Here is a 27,682-nt window from a genome sequence, read left to right as displayed (position 1 = left end):
AAAAGCACAACAGCTCAATTATTCTGCAATCTTTTGCCCATTATTGAACACATGTGCTTTATTTGAAGAAATGCATGATGTGATTTTAATTGTTAATGATTCTAATGGGACATTGTTGAATGATGATCTAATCGGCTGGGTGGAAGATTGGAGTGCTCCATCGAGAATCATGTCGCGGTTGTGTGTGTTTGTCACAGCTGTCTTCTGGAAAGTGTATGTGCAGCTCCCACAGGATTGTGGGTGTGTTAATGAACTGTTTTTCAATGTTAACAAAGCTCCTTGAGACTGTAGTCAGGGGCTTAGATACCTCGTCACCACACGATGCAGCATGTAGCTACTACTGCCACACAAAAAGTTATTCTACTAGTGTGGGAGTTTCTTAGATTGCGTAAAAAATGGCAGGGTGTTAAAGGGATAGTTCACCCAAAAAAGAAAATGTTGTCATCATTTACTCATCCTCAAGTTGTTCCAAACCTGTATGAATGGGTTTCTTCTGTTGAACGCAAAAGAATATATTTTGAAGAATGTGTGCAACCAAACAGTTTCCGGTAGCCATTGACTTCAGTAGTTTTTTTTTCTATTATGGAAGTCAGTGGCTACTGGCAGCCGTTTGGCCCAAAAGAATAATAAATAAAATAAAATAAAATAAAATGATTGACTGACTGATGTTTCAAAAGGTTCAGTTTTCCGTATTTCCAAAGATATTGACATAATATAATTATTTTGTAGGGCTGGGTTTTGACACAAATTTCATGATTCAGTTCAATTTGATTATTTTGGCTATTTATCAGGTACAGCACATGCCAAATTTTCCCAAATCTCTCAACTAATGTCATAAAATATACATGAAAGTCAGTTGGTACCACATTAATATTAATGGTGAAACTGAACTGATTCGTACACAAACACTATTGCACTCAATGAAAGTTTTATAATAATAAAGTTACAGTTACATAATTATATTTCTACTTCAATTCAAAATATAAACATTTAAATAGTGGCTGCCACAAAAACTTGACAGATTTATTAAAACATAAATTAAACTATTATAATGTAACATGGTGCATACATTTAGCAAAATGCTTCTCTCTAGACTCTTCTCTAGTTTTTTCTAGCTGCCTAATGAGTTTATGGTCACTAAATATGTTTTTTTTGTTTTTTTTCTGAGGTGAACGTGAGGTTATGTTACATTGTTTACACACTGTTATACTGTCGTCTTTCCGTGGTTGAAACACTGGTGAATACATGAGACAGGAATCGGATTTCGGAAGGTGTACTCTATTTTAACATACCTTCAGTTGTTTATTTATGTTTATTACACGGCTCCGTGGAATACTTGATTCTGATTGGTCAGTCACCGCATTCCAAGGTTTGATATTCCAAAATAACAAACGGTAAAAACGAATAACACAGGCTCATCCGTGTAACTGTCTGCAGTCGGTGTTGTTTGCTTACTGGGAACATTTTTTTCTTCGTGGAAGCTTTGCATTTGGTTGGCTAAAAAATATTAAAACTCATTTCAATATAATAATGTGTACAATTGTTTAATTAATTATGTCATCCGGGTATCCCGGACTTGCGCTCTCATTATACAGTTTGCAGCTGCTGTCATTTTGCAACGATTGTTTTGTACACTGTAATGGGTTATAAGATGGCTAACAAACTGGTAAGATTTAAAAAAAAAACATTTTCGTCTAAAATCAATATCTTTTATTGCCATAATTATTTATGTGGTGAAATGTTGTGGTATGATTGCACCAACTCTCTTAAACGTCCGTCTAGTTTGAACTTGCCGCTTCCTTGTAACTGCTTTCATAACGGAAGCTTTGCATTCAAATATTCCAACTCAGAACAATGTTTTATGTCTGATTGTTCACTTTTGTGTCAAGAAGCCGTGTAATAAGTGGGATAATGTACATCCAGTCGGTTGGATGTAAATTATGTCTTACCTGTTTAGTGCTGAATGTGGTGTTAAAGCGGAGATGATCAGTTCATGTGCACTTCGCTTTGGAGCGTCTCTTGAATTGATGCATTAGCACCGATCTGTCACTCCACATTAAACAGTGCCAAAATGGCATTTATTGTTTGAATATTGTAAGAAATTGGACAGAATTTGAAATCTGAGCCTTGTTTTATATGAAAAGTAACAAAACACAAAGCTTATTGCGGTTTATTGGATGGGAGTCGCTAAAATATGTCATTCATTAACTGAAAACAGGCTAGACTAATTGATTCATGGTATTTATGAATCACTATAGTTTCGTAAAAATGAGAATGGATTAAAATCAATATTATTGTTGCACTATTATTTTGCATTATTTTTGCCACATAACATGTGATCCAAAAATGAACAGAAAATTGTCCTTTACTCAACCTTGTTATTTGTCATGCTGACAAAATTAGCATTTTAGAGTGATTTATCCGTAAAAGTTTCTAAAAGTGTATTACATAACAATTCGAGTTTATGTTATCAGTGCTTGTGAAACTAGTTCCAAGCTGCACTGTGCTTCTGTTTTTACTATTGACCCTTGAACCTTGACAAGAGGCGTACATGTTATTTAATTCCTTAATTAAACTTTTACTGAGGGCTGTTAAACTTGCTACATAATTAGTGAACTGTAGGCGATTTGTATTTGTCATTTATAATAACCTGTTTCCATAGGTGCATGTGCATGTGTATGTAAATGTAGTTTGATAGGTTTAATAATGTTGTGTCTGTCATACACAGGCTAACGGGACCCTCAGGCTATCTCTCTGATGGACCAGGAAACTACAAATACAAGACCAAGTGCACATGGCTTATTGAGGGACAGTAAGTATTGGCCTGAAAATGAAACACTCTTTCTCAGAATAAAGGTCTGAGCATTAAGCCTGAACCTGGCCTGTTAACAAGACCTTGTAACCTGACCTGAAATGACCATTGATGTTAACTTTTACATTTTGCCCTAACTCAAAATCAAATACTCTTTTTTTCATTCGATTAACACTCAATTTCTACAAACTTGATTATATATGTGGAAATTAGTTAGGCTGTGCTGCTCAATGTCTATTTTATTTATAAAAATTGAGTGTTAATCGAAATGCAAAATGTAAAAGTTAACATCAGTGGTCATTTCAGGTCAGGTTACAAGGTCTTGTTAACAGGTCAGGTTACAAGGTCTTGTTAAGTTCATTATTTCCATATTACACATTTTGATTCGTTGCAAGTTTTGTTTGTCAGGTCCTGTCAGGTTTCAGATACATAGTATCTGTGTTTATCACGATGGTTGATGGTTGTTTTCTCGACAGGCTGAACTCTATCCTGAGGCTTCGCTTTGAGCATTTTGCCACCGAGTGCAGCTGGGATCATCTGTATGTGTATGATGGAGACTCCATCTACTCTCCTTTACTTGCCGCCTTCAGGTATTCTTGTAATTTCTCTGTATTTCTGTGTGTGTGTGTGTGTGTGTGTGTGTGTGTGTGTGTGTGTGTGTGCGTGATGGGTAAACGGGAGGAGTGAGATGTCCAGGTAATGACCTGTTAATCCAGGATCAGATTAGAATACGGGACTTTCCAGAGGGAAAAGTGCCTCTCCAGCACTCAAGCTCCTTACACCACATCAGACATGATTTTGAACACAAGTGTCTTGTGTAAACTTTCCCTGGGAAATATAACTCTGGTGGAAATACCCTGACATATGTCATCCATGTTTAATTCTTCAACCAAAATTTTACTGGTCTTGTGATCTTAACATCGCAGCCATTGAAATACTATCCTTCAAATGTTTGGGGTTAGTGTTTCATTTTATTTTATTTATTTTTTTTAGGAAATTAATATTTTATTATTTTTTTTTATTATTATTTATATATTTATTAAATTGATCTGAAGTAACAGTAAAGACTAGTGTTAGTGTTATAAAAGGTTTTTGTTTCAAATAAATGCTTTTCTTTCAAACTTTAAAAGTCTTTTTTCAGCAAGGATAATTGCATATATTTTAAAAAGTTTAGAATATACACTACCAGTCAAAAGTTTTTGAACAGTAAGAGTTCTAATGTTTTTTAAAGTCTCATCTGCTCACCAAGCCTGCATTTATTTGATCCAAAGTACAGCAAAAATAGTGCAATTTTGAAATATTTTTACTATTTAAAATAACTCTTTTCTATTTGAGTATACTATAAAATGAAATTAATTCCAGTGATTTCATAGCTGAATTTTTACCATCATTACTCCAGTCACATGATCCTTCAGAAAGCATTCTAATGTTCGGATTTGCTGCGCAAAAAACATTCATTATTATTATGTAGAAAACAGCTGAGTAGATTAAAATAGTAAAAATTTTAATTTGATCACAGGAATAAATTACATTTTAATATATATTCAGATAGAAAACAGTTATTTTAAATAGTAAAAATATTTCAGAATTTAATGTTTTTGCTGTCAAAATAAATGCAGGCCTGGTGAGCAGAAGAGACTTCTTAAAAAACTGGTAGTGTGTGAAAAGTTATTTTTGAAATGTAATAATACTTCACATTATTGTTTTACAGTATTTTCAATCAAATAAATGTATCCACGGTGAGGAAAAAAACTTTTAGAAACCGAAAACAACAATTATGTAAAGCAAGAAACCGAAGTCAACTCCAAAATATTTATTTTCATTAGTCATTAGTCATTTATTTCAAGTTAGTCATCTGATTTTTTTTTTTTTTTTTTTTTTTTTGACACTGGACCTTTTTTTAATTCAGTTACATAAAATGTAGATTGGTCTAAATTGAAAGCAAAAATAAGACTGATTACCCATTGGATAACTGCTGTTTTGTCAAATTAGTTTGTATGACACGGCCTGAATGTAGAATCTAAATTTATGCATCTGGCATCAGGTGCATAGTTGGATAGTTTGTACAATATTTGACAGAACATCTACAAAAACCCAACCCTAACACTTTTTAAAAAGCCCATTATAAAGAAAGTACACAGACATAATAGAGTAATAGAGTACAATTAAATTAGATGAAATCTGTTAGGTTCTCTTTTAGCAGATGTATGAAGTGCTCTGTGTTCTTCTCGTTCAGTGGTTTGATTGTTCCTGAGAGCTACAGCAATGAGACTGTCCCAGAGGTGGTGGCACAGTCTGGCTTCACCCTGCTGCACTTCTTCAGTGATGCTGCGTATAATCTCACTGGCTTCAACATCTCCTACAGGTAAGCTTTAATTCCTGGACAGTTTAAAACAAACTGATGCTTACAACTGTACTGTAGCTCTGTTTCAAAACCTTTGACGGTGTGTTAAGGCATTGTGGGCATGCTTCCATTAAAAAGACTGTTCCAGAAGGTAGACAGCAACATTATTCTGCCAGCTGCGTTATAAGATACCTCAATTTTGTCCTAATGCTAAGGCTGTACTGCATTTATACATTGTGTTGAGGTCAGTGAAATCCAAGATAGCGGATGAACTGGAAAGAATCAATAGAAATGGATTTGGTTTAATCAGAAATGAGCCATTATTTTATATGTGCTGTTTTTAACTTGCACACAGTTTAAAAGTTTGGGGTTAGTACCATTTTGTTTTGTTTTTTTAAAGTAATACTTTTGTTAAGCACGGATGCATTAAAGGAGAAGTCCACTTCCAGAACAACAATTTACAAATATTTTACTCACCCCCTTGTCATCCAAGATGTTCATGTCTTTCTTTTTTCAGTCGTAAAGAAATTATGTTTTTTGAGGAAAACATTTCAGAATTTTTTTTTCATATAATGGACTGATATGGTGCCCCGATTTTGCACTTCCAAAATGCAGTTTAAATGCGGCTTCAAACAATCCCATATGTGGTTGTAAAAGATCCCAGCTGAGGAAGAAGGGTCTTATCTAGCGAAACTATTGGTTATTTTCATTTTAAAAATACAATTTATATACTTTTTAATGCCAAACGCTTGTTTTGTCTTACTTCTTGGACTGTTTTTGTTCCGGTTCGTGACAGTTCATGTTCTCCCTCAACTTCAAAATCGTCCTATATCGCTGTTTTACCTTTTTTGTTAAGGGTGTTTGATCTTCTTTGCATGTTCACTTTGCAAAGACTGGGTCGGTACTTCTGCAGCGATGTAGGATGATTTTGAAATGATTTTTGAAGTTGAGGGACGATTGGAGATTTTCGACATACCCTAACTGTCTTAAGTCAGAATACACAGAGTTCATGGAGAGAAGGGCAAGATGAGCATTTGAGATTAAAACGTAATTAAATAGTTTTTACCGATCGTTTCAGTAGATAGGACCCTTCTTCCATGGCTGGGATCGTTTGAAGCCGCATTTAAGCTGCTTTTTGGAAGTTCAAAATCAGGGCACCATATCAGTCCATTATATGGAGAAAAATGCAGAAATGTTTTCCTCAAAAAACATAATTTCTTTACGACTGAAGAAAGAAAGACATGAACATCTTGGATGACAGGAGGGTGAGTACATATATGAATCTTTGTTTTGGAAGTGGCTAAAGTTGTTTGTAGTGTTACAAAAGATTTCTATTACAAATAGTTTTATTTTCATCAAGAAAACTTCAAAACAATGCATCCTGGTTTCCACAAAAGTGTTGAAGGGGGCATATCATGGAAATCTGACTTTTTCCACGTTTAAGAGCTATAATCGGTCCCCAGTGCATCTACCAACCCAGAAAATGCTCAGATTTTGCTCCCCCTGAGACGTAGGAAGGGGATCTCATTATAATATTTCTGCCCCTCAGTCTGCACATTTCCACCCACGGTGCCGTCATTTTGTTAGATTTTTTTTTTTTTTTTTGTAACTTATGTGTTTTCAACATAAACTTGTGTGTGTTTGTCAGTTTAAGCCCAATAAGACATGAAAGAGAACTAGTTTAGTACTCACATGCCATGTGACAGCCGCTTACTGTGTGCGTGCTTTGGATGTGTGCGCTCAGAAAAACATATATCCGAACTTTAAATGTTTTTAAAACACGTTATTTCAGCACGATAGACATGAAAATCAAAACCAAACAGATGTTTTTTGGCAGAGTATCTGATGTACAAGCTGTAAAGGCACAGCTCTATTCTGAAAAAGGGAGTGGGGCACAGCAGCTCATTTGCATTTAAAGAGACATGCATGAAAACAAGTTTCTGCTTCCACTTAAAACAGGCAGTTTCAAAATGATATAATAAATGATCTGTAGGGTATTTTGAGCTGAAACGTCACACACAAAACCTGAGATTTATATTACATATTGTAAAAAGAAGCATAATAGGTCAGTTTTAACTCTTAATGTTTCTTGAACTCCAAATCAGCATATTAGAATGATTTCTAAAGGATCATGTGACACTCAAAGCTCAGTAGGTTTTAAAGCAGGGCCTTTTTCTTGTAAACAGGCTTGTTACTGTGTTGGACTTTTGGAACTGCAACCTTAATTTACAGCTTGGATACAGCTTTTGCTAACCTGTAAACACTGGGTTGTTTAAGAACGTATGTGTTTATAAGGAAAGTGTGTTGAAATCCCAGATACATGGCTGCTTTTGATTGGCCGTCGCTTTACTTTGTGGATGCATAATGGTGTAGTTACGCCATCTATGAGCTGGGACAGGATCTGGTTTTGTTGCCCATGGCTGTGGATGTGCCCTAAAGGGATAGTCCATCTAAAATGGAAAATTCTGTCATAGTTTAGTCACCCTTGTATAATTGCTGTGTGACTTCCTTTGTTCTGTGCAACACAAAAGGAGAAATTTACAGTGTTGAAATTTCAGAAGTCTAGTGGAAATCATGTCAGGTTTGGCTTGTCTTTCAGATATATAGTGGAAATATTGTAAATGCAAATCACAGGTGAGCTTTACTAAAAACTTGATTCTGCTATATACACGGTACCATATATGGTAAGATTCATGTTTTTTAAAAGAATTATTTTATGCTTACAGAGGCTGCTGTTATTTGATCAAAAATATAAAAAAAAACAATACAACTGTGAAATATTACTACAATTTAAAATGACAGTTTTCCATTTGAATATATTATAAAATGTAATTTATTCCTTTGATGCAAAGCTAAATTTCCAGCATCATTACTCCAGTCTTTAGTGTCACATGATCCTTCAGAAAACATTCTAATATGCTGATTTGCTGCTTAAGAAATATTTCTCATCAGTGTTGAAAACAGTTGTGCTGATTAATATTATGATATAAGAAATGATCTATTGTTTCAGGATTCTTTGAACATATACTGACCAAAATTATAAACGCAACACTTTTGTTTTTGCCCTCATTTTTCATGAGCTGAACTCAAAGATCTAAGACTTCTTCTATGTACACGAAAGGCCTATTTCTCTCAAATATTGTTCACAAATCTGTCTAAATCTGTGTTAGTGAGCACTTCTCGTTTGCTGAGATAATCCATTTACCTCACAGGTGTGGCATATCAAGATGCTGATTAGACAGCATGATTATTGCACAGGTGTGTCTTAGGCTGGCCACAATAAAAGGCCACTCTAAAATATGCAGTTTTACTGTATCGGAGGGGTCTGGCAGGGGGAGGGTGGTCCGAAAATCAGTCAGTATCTGGTGTGATCACCATTTGCCTTACGGAGTGCAACACATCTCCTTCGCATAGAGTTGATCAGGTTGTTGATTGTGGCCTGTGGAATGTTGGTCCACTCCTCTGTGCGAAGTTGCTGGATATTGGCAGGAACTGGAACACGCTGTTGTATACGCCGATCCGGAGCATCCCAAACATGCTCAATGGGTGACATGTCCGGTGAGTATGCTGGCCATGCAAGAACTGGGATGTTTTCAGCTTCCAGGAATTGTGTACAGATCCTTGCAACATGGGGCCGTGCATTATTATGCTGCAACATGAGGTGATGGTCGTGGATGAATGGCACAACAATGGGCCTCAGGATCTCATCACGGTATCTCTGTGCATTCAAAATGCCATCAATAAAATGCACCTGTGTTCGTTGTCTATAACATACGCCTGCCCATACCATAATCCCACCACCACCATGGGCCACTCGAACGTTGACATCAGCAAACCGCTCACCCACACGACGCCATACACGATGTCTGCTTGTTGGGAGAACACCTCTCCAAAGTGCCAGACACCATCGAATGTGAGAATCGAGACCCCGATGAGGACAACGAGCATGCAGATGAGCTTCCCTGAGACGGTTTCAGAAATTCTGCAGAAATTCTTTGGTTATGCAAACCGATTGTTGCAGCAGCTGTCCGGGGGGCTGGTCTCAGACGATCTTGGAGGTGAAGATGCTGGATATAGAGGTCCTGGGCTGGTGTGGTTACACGTGGTCTGCAGTTGTGAGACTGGTTGGATGTACTGCCAAATTCACTGCAACGTCTTTGGAGACGGCTTACAGTAGAGAAATTAACATTCAATTCACGGGTAACAGCTCGGGTGGACATTCCTGCAGTCAGCTTGCCAATTGCACGCTCCCTCAAAACTTGCAACATCTGTGGCATTGTGCTGTGTGATAAAGCTGCACATTTTAGAGTGGCCTTTTATTGTGGCCAGCCTAAGGCACACCTGTGCAATAATCATGCTGTCTAAACAGCATCTTGATATGCCACACCTGTGAGGTGGATGGATTGTCTCGGCAAATAAGAAGTGCTCACTAACACAGATTTAGACAGATTTGTGAACCGTATTTGAGAGAAATAGGCCTTTTGTGTACATAGAAAAAGTCCTAGATTTTTCAGTTCAGCTCATAAAAAATCGGGGCAAAAACAAAAGTGTTGCGTTTATAATTTTGGTCAGTGTAGAACTGCAAAACCAGTATTTGTTTGAAAAAGAAATCCTATGTGACATTATAAATTTATGTGTTTTAGTGTCATGGCTAAATAAATTCATTAGTTTCTTAAAATAACTTTTGAGCAGTAGTGTACATGCACTGCAAACAATATATATTGTTATAATAATAAATGCAGTGCAAAAAACAAACCGTAGATGGACAGTACACATGCCAGTGATGCGAAAACATCATTGCTCAAGTTTAATATTAAGTTTAAACATGTTTAAAAGCGAATAGGAAGTCACACAGATTTGGTAAGTGCAAATGCTGACAATTTTTTTTTTTTTTTTGGCTGGACTGTCCCTTTAAGGCTCTGTGCGCTAGAGAACAAGAGTGAGAACAAGAAAATGCAGGTCAGAGTAATTTAAGAAGAGCAGGACAGAGGAAGCGCAGATGTCTTTGACCTCCGTGTCTGTGGCAGGGGCTGCTCATGTGAAGTCCTGACGGTGACTGCGGCGGTTTCTATAGCGACTGCATTTACAGGGACCTGAAAAAACACTGGAGTGCAGTATCAATAGAACATCAAACACCAGTCCTGACACACACGCTGCAGACACTCTGAGACGCTCACAAAACTGCGTAAAGCTGAAAGACAGATGCTAGACCGCCTGTTATTCTCTGCCATCCCTTTCTTCCTGTGTTCAGCTGTAGAGGGGAGTGAGCTGCCTACTAATGCGGCAGTTCTTACACACTCCAGTAGAGATATTGAAATAAACTGTTTTCACCTCAGTCTAGCTCCTTCCTCAAGACTACAGCTGTTTATAAGAAACCTTCAAGCTACGAAAACAATTAACTTAAGTTGTAAGTTTGTATTTGGTTGTTTTAAATCCTTTATGGATGGGTCACTCTGACACAGCTTTGCAGTTCTGTGACGCTGAATTTAAATCAAGACATTTTTATTGTAGACTAAACGTCCACTGTATCCAGACACCATTTTATAAGGGAAATAGCCAGACAATATTGGCAACATCTAATGTCTGCTGAGTACAATGTCACAACTGTGGGCTGGAAAAGGTAAATGCCCAAACAAACAGTCTAACAATAGATTTACATTAGGTGTGGTTGTGCAAGGAAAATCATTAAACTGAAGTCGTTCCTGTTTAATCAGCATGATGGATGAGATTAGAAATAATGTGATATAGTCTGTGTATTTCTGTATTAGACATTTAAGCTGTAAATGGGGACACACAGTAAGAATTGACCTAATTGTTTAAATTAAAGGGATCGTTCACCCTAAAATGAAAATTCTGTCATTAATTACTCACCCTCAAGTCGATCCAAACCCGTAAGGCCTTTGTTCATCTTCAAAACACAAATTAAGATATTTTTGATGAAATCTGAGAGCTTTCTGATCCTGCATAGACAGCAATGCAACTGACATGTGAATGTGCGTCAAAGACTGAGATGGAAGAGAAAAGTTGTTAAATGAAGTCATCCTTTTTGTTTTCTTTGTGCACTAAAAATATTCTCGTAGCTTCATAAAGTTATAGTTGAACCACTGATGTCACATGGACTATTTTAACAACATCCTTACTCCCTTTCTGGGTCTTGAATGTGTCTATGCAGAAAGCTCTCAGATTTCATCCAAGATGTCTTCATTTGTTTTCCGAAGATGAACAAAGGTCTTACGGATTTTGCATGACTTGAGAGTGTGTAATTAATGACAGAATTTTGAATTTTTGCATGAACTATCCTTTAGTTGTGTTAGTTTGAGTCAGCGGATATTGGACAGTTAATATCAGTGCTTTTATCTGTTCCATATTATAAAATTATTAAGCTGTTGTCTATATTTTATAATATTTTTAAGGCTGATATATCACTTTCTGCCTTATATCACAATATTTTTATTTTTATTTTTATTTTTTTTTAATTTGTGTATTTTAGTAAAACAGCAAATAAACAATATATTTATGATATAAAATCAATTAAATATTATAAACAATTATTTTTTTTAAAAAAGTAAAATATGTTGTTATTATTATTATTATTATTATTATTATTATTATTATTATTTTAATCAACGTAAAAGTACTTTTCTATCATGATCTAATGTGCCGCCACTTCAAGTATACCATTTGTAAGCTGACTACCTCAACAGTGTTATTTTAGCATTTATATAATATTACAGTATTTATTTAGTATTTATTGTTTATTTTGAATTAGGTTTTTATATTTTCATGTTGGATTTTAATTTTAGTTTTAGTACTTTAACTTAATTAACCTTGGCAGCTAAAATAAAAAAGGTTTTCACTGTATGAAATGTTTCTATTTATTTTATATTTGCGTTTTAGCTTTATTTCAGTTAATTAAAATGTTTTTAATAGTTTTAGTTTTGGTCAACAACAAGGCTGAAAAATCTGTTTTTATTAAGAGAACCTGGGCTTTCATGATTATTTTGGTAATCGAGTAATCGGCCGACTATTCTGACGATTAATCTAGTATTTTTTTTTTTTTTTTTTGTGGTAATTAAAATAGACCTAAGTGAACAATAGCCTTTAAAATGACTTAAAATACATATAAAATAGCAATGAGCAATAATAATTAATTTAGATAAAGTATTTCAGGCAAGTAATTATATGGTCTGATTGAACAAAACTGTTAAAATACATATACATAATGTATTATAAACAGCAGAACTAATGCACATTTATAACATGACTGCAGAGGGTTTTTACACTTTACAGTGCAATCTAATCCTTGTTTAATATTAACTAAACAACATTTAATTAAAATGCCCAAGTAATCTTTAATAGTTTAGCATTTATTTAGGACAGAAATCTTACAAATCTAAAGTCACAATAGCATTATGTTTTATGATTTTTAAAGGAGAAGTCCACTTCCAAAACAAAGATTCACATATAATGTACTCATCCTCTTGTCATTGAAGATGTTCATGTCTTTCTTTCTTCAGTCATAAAGAAATTGTTTTTTGAGGAAAGCATTTCAGCATTTTTCTCCATATAATGGACTGATATGGTGCCCCGATTTTGAGCTTCCAAAATGCAGTTTAAATGCAGCTTCAAACAATCCCAAATGCGGTTGGCCAAGAAAGAAGGGTCTTATCTAGTGAAACGATCGGTTATTTTTTTAAAAATAATACAATTTATGCCAAATGCTCGTCTTGTCTTACACAGAGTTCAGGGAGAGCAAGACAAGACGAGCGTTTGAGATTAAAAAGTATTTAAATTGTATTTTTTTGAAAATAACTGATTGTTTTGCTAGATAAGACCCTTCTTCCTCGGCTGGGATTGTTTACAACCACATTTGGGGTCGTTTGAAAAAAAACATAATTTCTTTTACGACTGAAGAAAGAAAGACATGAACATCTTGGATGACAAGGGGGTGAGTACATTATATGTGAATCTTTGTTTTGGAAGTGGACTTCTCCTTTAAATTGGTTTAATATATCATGCAGCCTTGGAAAACGGTCTAATGCGTGGTTGCTAATGGTGGTTCTCGTCCGTGGAATACACACTTCCAGTATTTTGCCCAGTACTCCACAAGAAGTACTTGAATTGAATTGATGAAACATGACAGCCCTAGAGAGAACGCACTTAGATCATAGTAAATATGTGTTCCCTAATCTAAAGTGTTACCAGAAAGGTTTAGGTTGACACAAATAGCAGAGAATTGACTAATAATTTTTACTGAAAGAAAATGAAACAATATGTTGCTCATATCATTCAGCTTTTACATGTATTTAAACAGAATTTAAAATTATTTTAATTTGCATGGCATACTGTATCAGTTATTTAACAGGTTATCGTGTAGTCATATAACTTTAATGCTTTACAGCCCTAGTTAACAATAACAACACTGTTCCTGAAAATTGTAAACATGTTGGCTCTGTCAAAACATTGCTCTGATTGAGAGTCTGACGCGTGAACTTGGCCAGTGACGTAGATTCAGGGTGAAGCTGTTAGCAAAAAAAAATTGTCCAAACAATGGCTGACCAAAAAAAAACAATCCTTATTTTTGCAGTTTTCCCCAGTCTTGCAGCAAGTGCACACTTCACATTTTAGTTTTGGTCTAGTTTATCAATACAGATGTGAGATTTCCTGTTGCATTGATTTCTTTGTGTTTTTCTGCTCTACCCAGGTTGAATACCTGCCCCAGTAACTGCTCTGATCGTGGGGAGTGTCGTGTAGGGAATTCCAGTGACTCTGTGCAGTGTGTATGTGAGGACGGCTGGAAAGGAGAGGCCTGTGATGTGCCCTACTGCTTCTCTGACTGTGGCTTCCCTCTGCGGGGACAATGTGACACCGCTGCCAAACGCTGCCAGTGCAAACCAGGATGGCAAGGTAATTTGTCGCTTGGCTCAGTCATAGGAATGACAGCAAGCTACTGGACAAATAAGAAAATCATGCTTATGAAAATGATCAATTTCAGGACTCACATATGCATTTTGACAGCGAGTTCGGTGACAATCATCATCACATTAACATGGATCGAACTTTTATGAACTTGCGTTGTGTGAATTGTGATAAGACATCCGGTCTTTGATATTTACTTTTAGTCACTGTTGCTATGGTTACAGGTGTTTCACAGCTATCGTGAGAATAGAAAAGAGCGTGATATTAGTTATTTGTACAGTACACACATTAGTGTCTTAATACTGTATGTGAGCTGTTCTTTGATGTTAAGAGTCATTTAAGGAATTTGGTTTATAAATGTCTTGTAATCCACTCACAGTTCTGGGAATGTGTAGATCTTTTTGGGTTTTCCCTAATTGTTTCCTGGCTCTCTTCCTCTTTGCCTTTCACAGCACTGACTACAGATCTCTCTGTCTCAATCTCTGCGCCTCTAGTGTTGTTTGGGTTTGCTTGACAGACTGTACTCTGTGTACTTATACCGTTGGTCCCAGGGCTGTATTTTGGAGAACGGCTTGTGTTCTTATGCTTAGCTTGATTGTGATGAGCTCTGATAGCCCAAATGTATAAAAATACAGATGGCTTGAGGTCCTCGATTTTAGTGTACAACTGTGCATTTTAGCACACTTATAAATTTATTCAAGTTGGAACAAAGTGTGCTAGATGACTAAATCCTGCCTGTACCAAAATAGAGCAGAGACTGACTGCCATTACAACAGCCGAGGTATCGTTTATGCCTGTAGCACAGGAGAGAGTTATGTGCCAAATGTTAACAGTTAAGGTTAGTAAAAATGACTAAGAAGAACCAGTAGGTTTGGTATTTTATAGTTTATTTTAAACTTCAGTGGTCACTGTAGTGAATTTATATGTTCATACATGCCTCGTTTATCATTTATCCTTATTTACTACCGGTCAAAAGTTTTTGAACTGTAAAATTTTTAATGTTTTTTCAAAGGGATCATCGGATGCTACGTAAATTTTTTTCATGTTATTTGAACATTAACCCTATAACACATCTACCCTATAATGATAAAAATCCATGCATTGGTTTTTAAGTAATCTGTAAAAATAATATCCCCTTTTTCAAATCGAGCTATTCTCAGATGCCTGTCGGTGTGACGAGGCCGCTCCCACGATAGTTGATTGGCATGAGCGTCTTACCTCAGATAAGCTGTCACAGTCCGACCTCCATTGTTTCAATGCCGGAGCAGGGATGTAAGTTAGACAAGAATATCTCCGATTGAGCGATTGAGGTGTTGTTGCTGGATGTAATAATGAACATAGTGGTCGTCATTTATTTCTGACATCTGAGCCGCTGAAGATGCAGTGGATTACGTTTGTTTGTGAAGGGAATGCAGCTCCCGATCTACATATATCCGTCTATGTTCACGCGAATCATTCATGATCCAGCTTCACTTACAGCAGGAGTGAGTATAAGGGTTTTTTTTATGAACCTTTGTGATCGCCTTTCCCAATAATGTGTTAGTTAGCAAGTTTGGTGGGTAAAAGCGGCTAAAGTAAACAGGCTTGTCACTCCACAGACAGAAGAGAGGGGCGGGGCGGGGCGAGCAGAGCTCATTTGCATTTAAAGGAACAATCCCCTCACTATACCATGCTAAAGCTTGGAGTCAGTATTTTTATTTATTTATTTATTTTTGAGAGAGAGAGAAATTATAGAAACATTTCAATTTAGCAAGGATGCTTCAAATTGATTCAAAGTGATAATAAAAACATTTATAACATTACAGAAGACTTCTATTTCATATATATGCTGTTCTTCTGAACTTCTGTATTCATCAAAGAAACCTGAAAAAAACACAGCTGTTTTCAGTGTAATAATAATAATAATAATAATAATAATAATAAATGTTTTTTTGAGCAGCAAAGCAGAATATTAGAATGATTTTTGAAGGATCGTGTGAGTAATGATAATAAAATTTCAGCTTTAAAATAACAGGAATAAATTAAAAATATTTAACATTTTACTGTACTTTGGAGAATTCTTAAAAAAAAAATTAAAATCTTACTGTTCAAAAACTTTTGACTGGTAGTGTATGTATTTAGGATGTATAAATGCTAGCTATGAAATTTTTTTTTTGCTTCTATGTCAATGCTTATGCTTATAACATCCAGATAGACCTGACCTTGAATTATTGAGAAAAGTGCACAAGGTAGCATCAGCTATGATAAAATGGCATGTGGAACAGAAATGCAGTACTCTTTACTACTTATAACTGTTGAGGCTGCTGCCATTTTGACTCTTTATATATTGCGTCACAAGTCTGAGGTTTCATAATTGTATGTTTCCAACATGCAGTTACAAGGTCAATGACAACGTGAACTCATTTTAATTTTAATCACTGTAATTATGACAAGCAGCCACTAAACCTCAGGTTGGGTCTCTCTCATATCTGAGCTCGGTCTGTCTGTCTATCTCTGTCTCCTCTCCTCTCTTCCTCTCTCCCCTGTGGAAGTGTTTAATCACCAATCTGTGAACAACAGGTTGAGCCACACTTAGAGCTGACTCATTTTTCAAGTTCCTCATTGGTTTCCTGTAATGCTTTATTTTCTCAAGCACAGCCCTTTTGTCTGTCTTTTAATTTTATTGTTATATATTTCTGTAAATTTAGTCAATTAGACATTTTTTTGACATTTTTTCAAGTAAATGAATGAGTGTTGATTTCCACTGCTTTGGCTACTAATGTACATTTGTGTTTGATTTGCATAAATTGCCATTCAAAGCAAAAGCTGCATGTTTAATAAAACTAGATGTGGTGTTCGGCACAGAATTATTCTCACACAGACTGAATAAAAAAACAGTAATAATAATAATATAGTAATATAACAGTTTCTCAGTAGAGTTTATTATTTTTAAAAGGCTTAAAACGTATATATTATATATACATATTCTACAGAATTGGTGCAAAGTCAGAGTGGGAAACATCTTAAAAAAAATGTTTTCCCACAAATTTGTATGTATGCACATAATATCCAATATAATAATAATATCCATATAATATCCAAGGTACACATTTTCAGTAATTGTGCTGTTAATGCTCATATTGAAATTTTTTTCAAAAAATTTTGGAATATTTTTCCTCTCCCCGAATTTGTCACTACTGAAACACACCTGTTAAGATTTTACTTACATCTAGCATGTCAATACATTTTTTTGCTATTTTATTAAAAAGTTTTCAGAAGTAAATAAATAACAATCAATTTTAACAATATTTCAGGGTTGCCAGGTTTTCACAACAAAACCCACCCAATTTCTACTCAACTTTTTTTTTTTTTAAATTTATTTATTATATTTTTTTTATTTCTACTCAAAAATAGCCCAATCACATTTTGGAGGCGTTACATTTCAGGGGCTAAATATTTCGCTATCAGGGTTGCTTCAACCCACAGCAACCGTGTTAAAGTAGCCCAATTCCGTGGGAAAAGTGCAGACTTGGCAACACTGTAATATTTCGAGTGTGTTTTTTTGAGAGTATACAGTATACTTTGTTTTTGACAGAACATCCCATGTTTCGGTTGTGACTGCACATTTTCGGTAGTGACAATAATGTTTTGATAGTGACCACTTCACATTACAGAATTTTAACCCACATATCAAAACATACTAAAAATTTGTATAACTGTACTGAAATTTTATTTGCCCCAAATAAATGATTATGTGTTCTTTTTTATATATTTATATATATTTATATATATATTTATAACTAGTTTCATAATAAACCGAAAATATATTTATAAAAGGACTTCGGCAAAGTATCCTTCAAACGAACTAAAACCAAAAGCATAATATGGCTTTATCGCTTCATCAAATCTGTTTGCGCTGCTTGACTGTTTCAACTTGAAGTGCACACATCATTCAAGTGATCAGCTCGTGATCTGCTGTTTTTACAGTATTTCACTAGATTTGTAATGAGACACAATAGTAAACCTGTTGTCATTGAAACTGGAGTTTTCCGCTAAATTAAAAGCCCAACTGCAGTTTCTGCCAAAATAAAAGCTGAAAAGTTTATCTCTTGCAAGCAAGGACTAAAATTAACAGATGCACACAAAGAAAATACTGTACAGGCAGAGCAAGCTCACTGTTTGTTTTTTTTGTTTTGTTTTTTTTTAAATAAAAAAATAAATACTGGTGTGGGGGTTTATATTAATATATTTCTGAAGGGATCTGATTTCAGAGAATTTTTCCCTCTTCACTGTTCACATCACTGTTGTTCCATAAGCGCCACCTTCTGTCAGAGAATGAAACTCAGCCTTTCTGCTGTTTCAGTTGTATGCAGGTTATAGTATACTTTTCAAAAGCTAAAGTCAGGCCATTCTGAATTTGCTTTAAAGGTTGAAATGATACAGTCAAATTTAAATTAAAAAAACTGCTCATGCTACATGTGTTTAGCATTTTTGTTTGTATTGTGATTAAAATGCAGTAGTTGGTTCTAATTTCAAATGGTTTTTTTATTAAATATGTTTAGTTGCTGTAGTAGCATGGCCTGGAAAAATATATTTATGGCCGGTAACTTTTCTCAAGTCACCAGATGTTAGTTTTAGGCCCTGCTTGCAAGTATAGAAATTAGGACAAACGTATTGTAATTACCCTACTGTAGAATAAGGTAAAATAATACAACTTTGAAATACTCATTTCATCTCCTATTATTATTTTTTTACTTATTTAACTCATCTAGCCCAAATGACAGCGTGTGTGTGTGTTTGTGTATTTTAGGCCTGGACTGTTCAATAACCGTACCAGCAAATGTTTCCTTTTGGACACGTGAGGAATACAGCGGGCATGGCTTGGCGCGGGCGTCCCATAAGGCTGTGGTTCATGAAGACGTGATGTGGGTGATAGGTGGACATGTGTTCAACTACACACACTACCAGATGGTGACTGCGTGAGTACACACACACACTTACTTAACTGGAGCATAATAACTTTACAGGTTCACAGTTTCACTTTCTCCTTTACTCTGTGTGTCTATTCTACAGCTTCAACATTTCTTCTCAAAGCTGGATGACGTTAAACCGGTCCGTCAACTCTGTAACTGGACGCTACGGTCATTCTCTCTCCCTGCATGAGGTTTGTTAATAGATGACAGGTTGTTTGTTTAATGGTGTTTTTCTACTTGAATGTTTTCGTTAGAGTCTGCTGTATTTATTATTATTTATTTTTATTATTTATTTACACTTTGTGTGCCTACATACAGGATAAAATCTACATGTACGGTGGGAAGATTGACTCCACTGGAAACGTGACATCAGAACTGTGGGTGTTCCACACACAGAACCAGTCGTGGGTTATGCTGAATCCACGTGCTAAAGAACAGTATGCCGTCGTGGGCCATTCTGCACACACTGTCCAGCTCTATCCCGACGGGTCGGAGCCCGTCATACTGGTGGTCTTTGGACACTGTCCTCTTTATGGATACATCAGCCAAGTGCAGCAGTACAACATTGGTCAGTAACACAACAGTAGGGGTGATAACTACAATATCATTGCATTATCACTGTAATTGTAATGATGATGTAAGATTAAGGAGTAGTGTACATATCACAGTAATGTTAAAAGTTTAGTTTAGTTTTGTAGCGACCAGAAGTCAATTTCACACTTTTCATAACACAAATTTGAATGTCGTTGATAAGTCAATCAACTGGTTAGAAAAATACTTTTATTTTAAATGTGATTAATCACGATTAATCGTTTAATAAAATATATTATTATTATTATTATTATTATTACTTTAAAGTAAACGTTCATTTATGTTTATTTGGTATAAAAAATATTAAAAAAAAAAATATATATATATATAACTTTTAAAGTAGATATTAATTTGTTCATTTGGTATAATATATATATATATATATATATATATATATATATATATATATAATACCTTTTTTACCTTGAATGTAATTATATGTCTAGGTAATTTTTTTTATTTTTTTTTTTTACTTTGGAGTAAATATTAATTTATGTTCATTTATTTTTATATATATATATATGTACATACATACACATATATATGTATGTATATATATATATATATATATATATATATATATATATATATGTGTGTGTGTGTGTGTGTGAGAAGAGTTTATAAATCCACTATAAATCCATTTTGATTAATTTGAGTAAAAATGTGTTTTCTTTACCAAGAAAGTGGCAAAACCACTATTTTCTGTTTAAAACTTTCACATAGCATTTTTAGGTTATAATAACATTAAAAATTTAAATCCAGAGTTTGATTTTCAAAGATTTATTATAAAAACTGATTATTTTTTCCCAAAATGCAATAAATCCATTAGGTGTCTATGCTTATTTTCTTTTTAGGAGCACTTGTGGTGGCCTGAAGGGATGGCATAAGTGCAATCAAATTCATAAACTGCTGTTGAGATTAATGTTTTAAATATACAATTTTGAACTTGATTTTAATAACTAAAAAGAAGATAAAAATTACCTAATAAAACTAATATATATAAAGTCACTGATTTAATTTCTGAATCATATCATTCATTTGATTCATTCGAATGACTGATTAATTCAGGAATAAAGTGACTTTTTATTTATTTTTATGAATGGGTAATTGATTCATTGACTCACTAGAAAACACGCGTTCATTCGTAAACGCTGTGTTTGAATGGAGATGTGCAGCGGCTCAGTTGTGACTTTGTTTCAAACTATTTTTGATGATGAAATCAGGCAATAGTGTTATAGTCAGACAATGTAAGTCACTTAACATTAACTTCTTGTTTATTTAACTGTTGTAATTAAATCAGTGTCTCATTTACAAACTCCCTTAAAAATCATTAAAAACTGTCACTCATCTTAGTTCCATTATAATCAACGAAGCCCTACACTGCACAATGTTTCTTATTTAAACTCTCGTCAGATATGTCTGTGATGCATTACCCTAGGATGCGGGGTGTGTTCAAAGCACCACCTTTACTGTTTACTGTTTATATATATATATATGATATAATAGTTTTATACTTTTTAGCTTGAAGTAAATGTAGTTTTTTTTTTTTTTTGGATTATTTATTTTGTGTTGATTTTGCAGTAAATATTTTAAATGTACTTTGCAACAATCTATCCAGATGTCTTTTTCTAAATATCAAAATACATTTCAAGATTAAATATAGTGTAAAGTTAGAGAAAATGTTGAGAGAGAAATTTTATGCTCGATCACCCAGCCATACTTGGCAGATAAATCAAACCACTTTGTGTTTTTCTGTGATATTGCTTTTATTTAATTACTGGTCTGTGTTCATATACATGGCTGCTGCACCACATGTTTTCAAAATCTTGCATCATGCACATTATGTTTTTGAGAAGGCTTACATAAAAACTTTTTTTAAGCATCTTTTAAAAACAGGCCTCAGGACACCTGTGTTCTGTTCCATTCAGTCTTGCTATTTGAAAGAAAGAATTCATCCTATGTGAAAGCACCCTAATCCTTTTCAGAATATTGAGTGCTACCACGGACTGAGAACAGTTGTGACCCAGTTTCTGTCTGATGAATCAGACCACAAGGTACCGCAGAGACTGACTCTACCATTCATCACAAAATTAAAAAGGCCGCTTTTTGATATTAGTTTTCAGTCAGTGTAAAATGTTTGAAGTTGGAAAAAAAAATTGTGCAGTTGTTTTCATGATTGATTGTTGCTGTCATCCATGTGTGTGTGTGAGCGAGAGAGAGACAGGAGACTGAGGCCGGTTTTCACTTTGAAGGTGAATGGATGCCAGTGTGGTTTGAAATCAGTGTAAAAAAAACCCTGCTAGGGAAAACGAACATTTATTCAATTAGACTTTTGACTTAGAACTTTATATATACTAATGTAGTTCTTCCTCTTGCAACAACTATCCCTGTTCTGGTCTGTTTGGAGTTATTGTGTTTACTCTACTGCCCTCTGGTGTTGTAATGGAAGAACAACTTAAAAAATATTTGTTTCTTTTTCTCCTAACTTTTAACCTTTTCACTCTTCCCTTTACAGTGAAGAACACATGGAGTGTTTTAGAGACTCGTGGTGCACTGGTTCAGGGTGGCTATGGGCACAGCAGTGTGTACGACCCTCAGACTCGCTCCATCTACATTCATGGAGGGTATAAAGCTTTCAGCGCCAATAAATATGGCCTGGCCGGAGACCTGTACCGCTATGATGTGGACAAGAGAATGTGGTGCGTTGAGCAGCATTACACGATTTAATTTAATACTCACTACTTTATTGGCTTTATAATTTGAAGGCTATGCTTGAAGTGCCTGATTATTTTTAATTTTTTTTTATCCAGAAAATAACAAAAAGCTTCACTTTTGCATTTAACTGAAATAATAATAATTACCTCATTTATACTGTTTGTATACAGGTTGATTTACAGTAGTAACTACCATTCAGGGCTCTATGCTTACTTTTCTTTTTAGGAGCACTTTCTAGTCAATAATCAAAAATCTAACAAGGTGATATTTGACTCCTTAAATTGAAATTTTGTTTTTACCTTTGTAATGGCATTTTTTTAACTTTATTAAAATTATGTCATCTTTTATGTCTTTTTATTATATTTTTTTAGGCTTTTTTTAAATTTCTAATTAAAACAACAGAATGAGAACAAGTAGAATAAGAATAAGTTAACAATCAAATGAAATCAGTATTAATAAAATCAGTTTGTACAACTGAGGTGGCATAGAATAACACAAAAGTGGCTTGTAGCTGTATTTTCGTATGTTTAATGAGGCTCAGAGGTGGCATGAGTGCCATTAAATTCATAAATTCATGTTGAGATTAATGTTTTAAATATAAATACAGAATACAGAAATATTAAACGATTTAAATAACTGAAAAGATACTTTAAAAATGAAAGTAAATCTGCCAATAGGTGGTGGCAACTCACTGATTTAATTACTGACTCATATTCCTTTGATTCATTCGGACGGCTGATTCATTCAGAAACAAAGCAAGTAACTGTCTTTAAGAATGGGAAATTGAATCATTGACTCACTGATTTGTTTAAAAATGCACATTCATTCATAAAGGAAACACCACTGTGTTTGAATGGAGATCCGCAGTGACTCAGTTGTGACTTGTTTCAGACTATTTTTGGTGATGAAATAGAGAACAATCAGACAATAGTGTTATAGTCAGACAATGTAAGTCACTTAATATTAAGTTCTTGTTTATTTAACTGTTGTCTTAAATCAATATCTCATTTACAAACTCCCTTAAAAATCATTAAAAGCTGTCACTCATCTTATTTAGTTGCAATCTCACAAAGTTCCATTATAATCAATGATGCTCTCTACACTGCACAGTGAATCTCTTATTTACACTCTCTCTACATTTTGTTTGTGAATGGATTCGTGAGAAATGTCTGTGATACATTACTTCAATGTTGCAAAAACACGTAGGAACCTTCAAAGCTCCCTTCAGCGCAAACAAATATGCTGATTGGGTTAGTCGCAGTGGTGCTTCTAAATATTTTTTCATAGTCGCACACAGTAGTTTTGCGACTGAAATGGTCACACTATAGAGCCGTGACATTCAAGCTTGAGGTCTATAAGACTTTTTAAAGAAATTAATAGTTTTATTCAGCATGGATGCATTAATTTTTTCAAAAGTGATGGAGACATTTATAACGTTACAACAGATTTCTGTAAATTCACAAGGATTAATTAACTTCCAGAATAAAAATTTCCTGATAATTTACTCACCCCGTGTCATCCAAGATGTTCATGTCTTTCTTTCTTCAGTCAAAAAGAAATTAAGTTTTTTGAGGAAAACATTTCAGGATTACTTTAATGGGGATCAGCTGGTTGAAGGTCTAAATTGCAGTTTCAATGCAGCTTCATAGGGTTTTACATGATGCCAGCCAAGGAATAAGAGTCTTATCTAGTGAAACTATCAGTCATTTTCTAAAAAAAAAAAAAAAAATAATAAAAATGTATATACTTTTTATGCACAAACGCTTATGTAATCACGTTGGAAAGGTCTTTTTTGAAACTGCCAGCGTCTGTTTTACATTATGATCCTATGGAGTAAACTGTGTTTTCAAAAAAGTCCTGAGCACTTTTGAAACACCGGCGTCTTTTTCTGCAGCTCAGAGCATCTTTTTAAGCTGAAAAAAGTTTTGCTGAGAAAACAAAAAAACAAAAAACAAAAGCTTTATGTCAAGCGCCTTTTTGACAGCTAACCAATGACAAGCCAGTAGCAAGACCTGTTGTTTCCATTACAACAAGAGCAACAGGAAAAATGGTGAAGGTGCCGGTAGATAGACTTTTATTATGTTGTTGTAAACCGACATTCTCCTCCTCGTTAACTTCAAATACCAACGTGCTTCCCACTAAGATATCGGCGCCGCATGTTGACATGTAGCACCTTTGTGTTTTGCTTTTTTCCCGGCTTGCAGACCCTTCCCGATCCCGTCCCCCCTCTCTCTCCCACACCGCTTCCTGTCTAAATACTGTCCTGTTAAATAAAGGTAAATGCCAAAAAATAAAAAACAAAAGCCAACGCTAGAGAGAGCTTACTCTTTTCTCAACATTCATACTGTTGCAGCTGTTGTTATAGCAACAAAAGACGCACTGGGATGCAACGCTGCCTGATTTTTTTTTTTTTACTAAAAAAGCGCCCTTGTCAACTTTTTCTTGCCAAAAAAGACACCAAGTGTGAGCATAGCCTTAGTTCTTTGTCTGTGTGCACCGGTTTAAAAAGGTAGGATAGGGCGAAAACGCTGATAATCTTCCGACATCGTTGTTTTACCTTTTTGGTAAAGAGCGTTTGACTTTCTTTGCACGTTCACTTTATAAACACTGGGTCGGTACTTCCGCCTACATCACGCGTGATCTTTCCAACGTGACTATGTAATTGTGGGAAGTCAAGCTAGTGCAAGATCAGCATTTGTGGTTAAAACGTATATAAATGTTTATTTTTTTAGAAAATGACAGCGCATTTCATTAGATAAGACCTTTATTTCTCAGCTGGGATTGTGTAGAGCTCTTTGAAGCTGCTTTGGACCTTCAGTCCATTGGCTCCCATTGAAGTCCACTATATAGAGAAAAATTCTGAAATGTTCTCCTCAAAAACCTTGGTTTCTTTTCAGCTGAAGAAAGAAAGACGTGAACATCTTAGATGCCATGGGAGTGAGTAAATTATGAGGATTTTTTTTTTCATTCTGGAAGTGAACAAATCCTTTAAAACAAATGCTGTTCTTTAGAACTTTCTGTTCATTAAAGAATAGAATCAAAAAAATAATATCAACAGCAAATCAGCATCTTACAATGATTTCTGAAGGATCATGTGACACTCAAGACTGCAATAATGGCTTTTGAAAATTCTGCTTTGCATCACAAGTATAAATTTCAACCTTGATAGGCATAAGGGATTTCTTAAAAATCATACTCAGACCAAACTTTTGTAAACATTCATCATCGAAAGCTCACACATGATACTTGCTCTGTGCTGTAAAAATAGTACGTAGTGTGCTTTTCTGAACATTGCCTGACTGTTTGTTTTCTCTTGGGTTCTTGCTAATGATGTCTCTGTAGGTTGATTCTGAGGGACAGTGGTTTTTTCCGTTACCTCCACACGGCAGTGATTGTTGGCGGGAACATGCTGGTGTTTGGAGGGAATACGCACAACGATACCTCAATGAGCCACGGGGCAAAATGCTTCTCCTCAGACTTCATAGCATACAGCATAGGTGAGTACCAAACACCATCTTTGTCACCTGAATATTCAAACCACCGGTGTTCTGTACTGCTGTGTACAATAATGTGACTTATCCAATCAAAATTATTAGTTGGTTTTATTCTCAAGTCTCATTTTAAGGTAGTGCGATAATGTTCATCCAATTTTCCCATGCGATTTGTAAATTTAATTAACTGAATTATCCAAAATAGGTTGTATTCCAGAAAAAAATAACTTTGTTGTATGATTATGTGCATTACTGTGATTTCTATTAAAGATTTGTCATTCCATCTACTTTTTAGAACTTTTTGCATTCTGAGCGATTCACTTACTGCATTCTCTCACGTATATATATATATATATATATATATATATATATATATATATATATATATGTCTGTCTTTCACAATATTGAACAGCAGAAGAGACACTCACACAGAAAGCGTAATTGGATTTCTGTGCGTGTAGCAGCAAGCCATTAGAGACCGAAATACACTCATCAGGGGGGCTTCTTGCAGAAGGATGCGTGATCTTGAAGCCATTATTTTATGAGTGACACATTTGAGTTTTGTAATCTCCAGGGATCGGAGACATGCCTGTCTGGTGGTATTATCTCGCTTTTCATTTAGATAATGAGGGATGCTGTGATGTCAGAATAGACACACTACAAGCACTCCAATACGGCGCTTCTTGAATGTGAGAATATGATGCGTGGGTTGAAATTTAGAGCGTCTTTGAGGAGTTTGTAGTGCTTGTATAACACACAGGAAGCTTCAAACATATCAGAAGTGTCTGCATTTGCTTATTCATCATTGTATACCCCTCCACTTGAAAATCTCTTTCTCTTGTTCTTCCCTTGCCAACTTCTCTTTGGAGATTCGGGCTAGTGCTGTGGTAATCTGTAATTAAGTAGCGGCCTGTCTCGGCCCTGAGGATAATTGCTCTGTCCTTATAAGCTGAACTCAATTACACTGGCCCACACCAGGATCCTGAATTCGATTTGTCAGAAAGTTTGCCAGCAGGGGGCAGTGACTTGTCACACATACTGCGCTAATAGCAGTCATTTCTCTTCATGCTTCTCTTACTCCTGTTAGATTAGCCACTAACTCCTTCTGTTTAACATCTAGGAAAGAGATGATTTGATATTAAGGGTCAGCTCAGAAACAGCTCATCTTGCAAACCGTGGCGAGAAAGATCCAGGGAACTGAGAACATTCAGTTTTATCCCATATTGCGTGGTGTTAAAATGTTATTTAGTTTTAGAGTACAAGTAAAGGTGCCTTATAGCCTCTGCACATCTGCACAGGTCATCAATTTATGTGAAGGTTGGACTTATGAATATTAATTGGGTACTGTGAGTGAGCAACTATTAGTCTTAGTTAATTAATATTCATGAGCTCTGTGTTCTCTATAGTGATGTCTCCAAAACGTATTGCGGCAGCACTGGCTGAGATTCACTTTGTCTGCTCTTTTCTCTTTTCTAGCTTGTGATGAGTGGACTGTACTGCCCAATCCAGATCTTCACCATGACGTCAACCGTTTTGGCCACTCAGCTGTATTTCACGATGGGTAATCTCAATATTTTTTATGTGCTTGTAGGGCGATAAATCAGTAATGATAGTTATTGCGATATAATTGTATAAGCGTTCAATAAATGTTCGATATAAGGTTTATGTGCCAGAGGCGGAACGAAAGAGTCATTTGAATTCAGCAACAAACACACGACATGTGAAACAGCACTGTGCGCAGCGATACAGTCAGAAGGCATTTCAGTCTACAAATTGCCATCATTTAGCATAGTAACACCCACAGAAATGTGGGTATTCGTATAGAATTGTATTATATTATTAATGCAAACATGTATT

General features: G+C 35.1%; 1 protein-coding gene across 1 annotated transcript in view; it reads left to right on the top strand.

Moving 5' to 3' along the window:
- Nucleotides 1-27,682, top strand: part of atrn (attractin) — a 90,036-nt gene that overhangs the window by 6,101 nt on the left and 56,253 nt on the right. Inside the window, exons 2-11 of the mRNA XM_051125544.1 lie at nt 2,729-2,812; nt 3,289-3,402; nt 5,049-5,177; nt 13,861-14,063; nt 18,865-19,033; nt 19,128-19,218; nt 19,346-19,595; nt 22,134-22,317; nt 25,676-25,830; nt 27,302-27,386. Coding sequence (XP_050981501.1) covers nt 2,729-2,812; nt 3,289-3,402; nt 5,049-5,177; nt 13,861-14,063; nt 18,865-19,033; nt 19,128-19,218; nt 19,346-19,595; nt 22,134-22,317; nt 25,676-25,830; nt 27,302-27,386 — 1,464 coding nt within the window. The remainder of the gene's footprint in view (nt 1-2,728; nt 2,813-3,288; nt 3,403-5,048; nt 5,178-13,860; nt 14,064-18,864; nt 19,034-19,127; nt 19,219-19,345; nt 19,596-22,133; nt 22,318-25,675; nt 25,831-27,301; nt 27,387-27,682) is intronic.

The sequence above is a fragment of the Labeo rohita genome, chromosome 13, assembly GCF_022985175.1.
Source record: "Labeo rohita strain BAU-BD-2019 chromosome 13, IGBB_LRoh.1.0, whole genome shotgun sequence".
Classification (NCBI taxonomy): domain Eukaryota; kingdom Metazoa; phylum Chordata; class Actinopteri; order Cypriniformes; family Cyprinidae; genus Labeo; species Labeo rohita.
Note: the sequence above shows the minus strand (reverse complement) of the source record. Positions and strands in the feature narration are given on the sequence as shown.